General features: G+C 40.1%; 1 protein-coding gene across 1 annotated transcript; it reads right to left on the reverse strand.

Annotated features, from left to right (window-relative positions):
* Positions 1-1,595: 1,595 nt before the first annotated feature.
* LOC110257873 (heat shock transcription factor, Y-linked) lies at positions 1,596-3,417 on the reverse strand. Its single transcript, XM_021080880.2, has 2 exons — positions 2,831-3,417; positions 1,596-2,407 (listed from the first exon to the last, which is right to left on the reverse strand). Exons 1-2 carry the CDS (start codon positions 3,341-3,343, stop codon positions 1,712-1,714), a joined length of 1,209 nt encoding a protein of 402 aa, XP_020936539.1. The 5' UTR covers positions 3,344-3,417; the 3' UTR covers positions 1,596-1,711.
* Positions 3,418-3,884: the final 467 nt, after the last annotated feature.

The following is a 3,884-nucleotide window of genomic DNA, read 5'->3' on the forward strand; positions in this document are numbered from 1 at the left end:
CAACTCTGGGGCTTTAAACCACAGAGAGAGGGCAGAGGGTGAAACTGCTTCCTCATGGACACTAGTTAGGTGTGTTAACCTCTTTGCCATCATGGGAACTCAATGGAATTTATTGATTTATTTTTTCTTTGCAATGAAGACAATCTTGTCAACTAATATCCAATTTCCATTTGAAGTAACAGATAGACTATAATGCAGCTGAGAAAACACTACGTAAATACTATGTATTTTCCCTTTCCAAATTGACTTTTATTTGCCCCTTTTTCCACACCCTCATAATTGAGACCCCCATTCAATACAACTTGGACTATTTCAGAAATCTCTTGACAGCTATTCTCTATTTCCTTAGTTCCATTTTCCTTTTTGAAACAGTTACAGCTAGGGGACATGTCAAATGCTCCTCTCTAATTATCAAACATTTCAAATATTAAAAAACGGCAAAATAATCTGCCATTGAAAACAATTAAAATGACAAAAGGACAACCTGCAATGGGAGACAATTATTTCAGATGATGCAACTAATAAGGGCTCAATCTCTAAAATCTACAACCAACCTATACACCTCAACAACAAAACAGCCAATTACTCAGTGGAAACATGGGAAAGAGACCTGCATAGACATTTCTCCAAAGAGAATATACAGAGGGCCAACAAGCACATAAAGAAATTCTCAACATCACTGTTTATTAGAGAAATGCAAATCTACACTACTATGAGGTATCACTTCACACTGGACAGAATGGCCGACATTAACAAGTCCACACATCAGAAAAGGCTAGAGAGGGTATGGAGAAAAGAAAACTCTCTTACACTGTTGGAGGAATGTAAACTGTTACAACCGCTATGGAAACACTTCAGAAAACTAAATATAGAACTAGCATGTCACGCAGCAATCCCACTCTTGGGCATACACCTGGGGAAAAAAAAGTTTCCATGAAAACTATATGTGCGCATGTATGTCCAATGCAGCACTATTCACAAGAGGAAAGACATGGAAATAACCTAAGTGACCGTTGGAAAGAATGGATTAAGGGATGTTGTATATATACACAATGCAACACCACTCAGCCTTAAGAAAAGAACAGAATAATGCCATTTGCAGCAACACGGCTGGAACTGGAGACTCTCCTACTAAGTGAAGTAAGCCAGAAGGAGGAAGGCAAGCACAATATGACATCACTTATGTGTGGAATGTGATATATGGCACAACTGAAACTTTCCACAGGAAAGACACACATGGATTTGGACAACAGGGTTTTGGTTGCCAAGGGGGAGTGTGCAGGATTGTGATGGACTGGGATTCGGGGGTTGAAAATGCAAACTATTGCATGTGGAGCAGGTATGCAATGAGGTCATGCTGTATAGCAATGGGAACTATCTCTAGTCACTTTTGATGCAGCTTAATGTGAAACAAAGGATATGTATGTGTGTGGGTGTGCGTCTTGGGTGGGTGGGTCTGTGACGGGGCCACTTTGCGGCACAGTATGAAAGTGATAGAACACAGTAAACCAGCTATGATGGAAAAATCATTTTAGAAAAAGAAATGCAGCATCCTTTTACTCTTAACTGTGTCAAAAGTAAAGAAATTGAAGCTATGAAGATGAACATACAAGTTTATTGCTGAAATAACAGAATTGCAGGAATTTGGTGACATTTGCCAGCATAAATGTTCATCTTCACTCTCCTGCATAACCTATAGTCCTTTGATAGGTCAGTGGTAATTAGGGTGATGTTCAGATACGGAAGAGGACTGAGGATTTGGCCTTGAAAGCGAGGCAGCAGATGTGTCAGTGGCCATTGGCATTAGGAACCATGGATGGGCTGCTGCTTGGGGGTTAGACACAGGGCACTCAGTTGGTGATATATTCTGGTATCTGGTTGGCAAAGGAGAAGGCTCCACCCTCAGTCCAAAATAACCACTTGGGAAGTTAGAAATAAGGTGGTACTGAGAAATGGAAGTGGTAGTTGTAATGAAATTCACGATGTGGCCACTTGCTGGAGAGTAGCTGCTTTGTGAGTGCATGTGAAACGTGGTCAACTGACTAAAAATAGCATGTTGAGCCATGACAATTTGTCCTGGTGGCCTGACTGATGGTGATGATGGAGAAGAAAGACCACTTCTAGTTGGGGTAGTTGTATTAGAAATTCTCTGGCTCATAGAAGGCCATCTTATTAAAGGCACATTTAGGTTTGTAGAGGCTGAAAATGCATCTTCTCCACGAGTTTCTGCAGCCACATCAGAATTATGGTTATCCACATCACCCCCTGTTCTAGAGCGCTTCTTGCTGCAACCTTGAAGTAGAGAAGCCGATACTGGAGAAGCATTTTTCACCCTGACTCTTCTTTTCATCCTCACCAACAGATGGGGACAGCCTCGGTTAAAATTTGGATTATGGTAGAACTGCAGCTAAAACCAAAAGAGAAAGGTATTTAGTGACCTTTTAAACAAAGATACGAGGACAAAGAATCCATACAAATCTGACTTGTTTCATCACACAGAGTTAATGTCAGGAAATAATACTCATCTATTACTAACATTTTCAAAAATTTATGTAGTGGGAACAGGCAATTATGGTCCTTAAATAAAAATGCCTGGTGCATTTACAGTAACAGTATGAGGTTCAGGGGCTTGTATTGGGTGAGGTTCATTGAGAAGGCTCCAGGTGGCTAGGAAATTTCTCTATCACCCCAAATATTTTATGACCAAGTGGCCTTCAACTTAAAAGCGTAGCAGTACTTCATCCCACTTTCAAGGTCTACTATGACCCTATATGTATGAACATATTTGCAGATGTCCCTCTGTAAATAGTAACTGGACATTTCATAATACCTTGTTCCAAGCAGAGACTTCATTATCTTCTGCCAGAATGTTGGCTAGTGAGGCAGGTCTTTGAAAATTCCTTCGCAATTTAGTAAATCCATAAAGGTTAAGCTGTCGAACTAAGCTTTTCATACTCTCAGTTTCAAAAATTCTGAAGGGAGCCTTTCTCTCCAGAACTTCTTTCTTGAAGCGTTCTTCATTAATCACGATCGAGGTTCCATTTTCATCCCACCAAATGGACTTAAATCGATCACTTTCAACAATTTCCCAAAGTTTTCTGGGAAAGGGCAGAGGAGGAAAATCATTATCTCCATCTGGTTCAGAGGCACACAATGTGTGGCATGGCTCTTTCATCAGGGAGCCCTCAGACAAAGCCTGGAAAGCTTTTTCTTCAACCTGAGACCTCAAGTCCAAGTCCCCAGTGATTGAGTTATCACACCATGGAGATGTAATGGAGGATTCTGAACCAGTTGATTCATCTTTAGGAGACACACCTTGAATTTCTGTAGGAGCATGTGCCATCTCAGATTTTTTTCTCTTCAGCTACTTTTCTCACCTGCATGGCTTTTGAACTCTGCAGTTTTAAATGCTGCTTTGGTAAGCCTACACAGATAAACTATCCAATCCATCACAATGGTTGCCAGCCTGAGTAGCTGTGACATCACAAGACACTAGTCTCCTAGCAATCTGAGCATCACCTTCACTCAGGGTTTACTTCTCTATGAAATTAGCCCAGTTAATATAAAATATGAGCTCCGTACTTGAACAGTAACCCAAAGAGAGAAAAAAAAAATGAGATCAGCAAATGAGACCCCACTCCAATGGAATCTTTTTAATAAAAAAATCACATAAATAAATAAATCCATTTCATCCCTGAAGTAAACGCAAGTTCTCTCTTGTGCACATATGCACTTGTGCCTGTTATGTAAGGCCTTGTAAATGGAAAAAAAAAAAAAAAAAAAACAACGGCAAAGTGAAACAAAAGCTATGCAGCTCTTGAGAGTGTATAACTAGAATCTGTGCAGTATTTATATTCAGAAAAACATAGCCAGTGTTCTATGGT

This window comes from Sus scrofa, chromosome Y (assembly GCF_054392235.1).
Source record: "Sus scrofa isolate SSC_HxYL_T2T_F1_AM1 chromosome Y, Sscrofa_HxYL_maternal_Yorkshire_Landrace_v2.0, whole genome shotgun sequence".
NCBI classification, from domain to species: Eukaryota; Metazoa; Chordata; class Mammalia; order Artiodactyla; family Suidae; genus Sus; species Sus scrofa.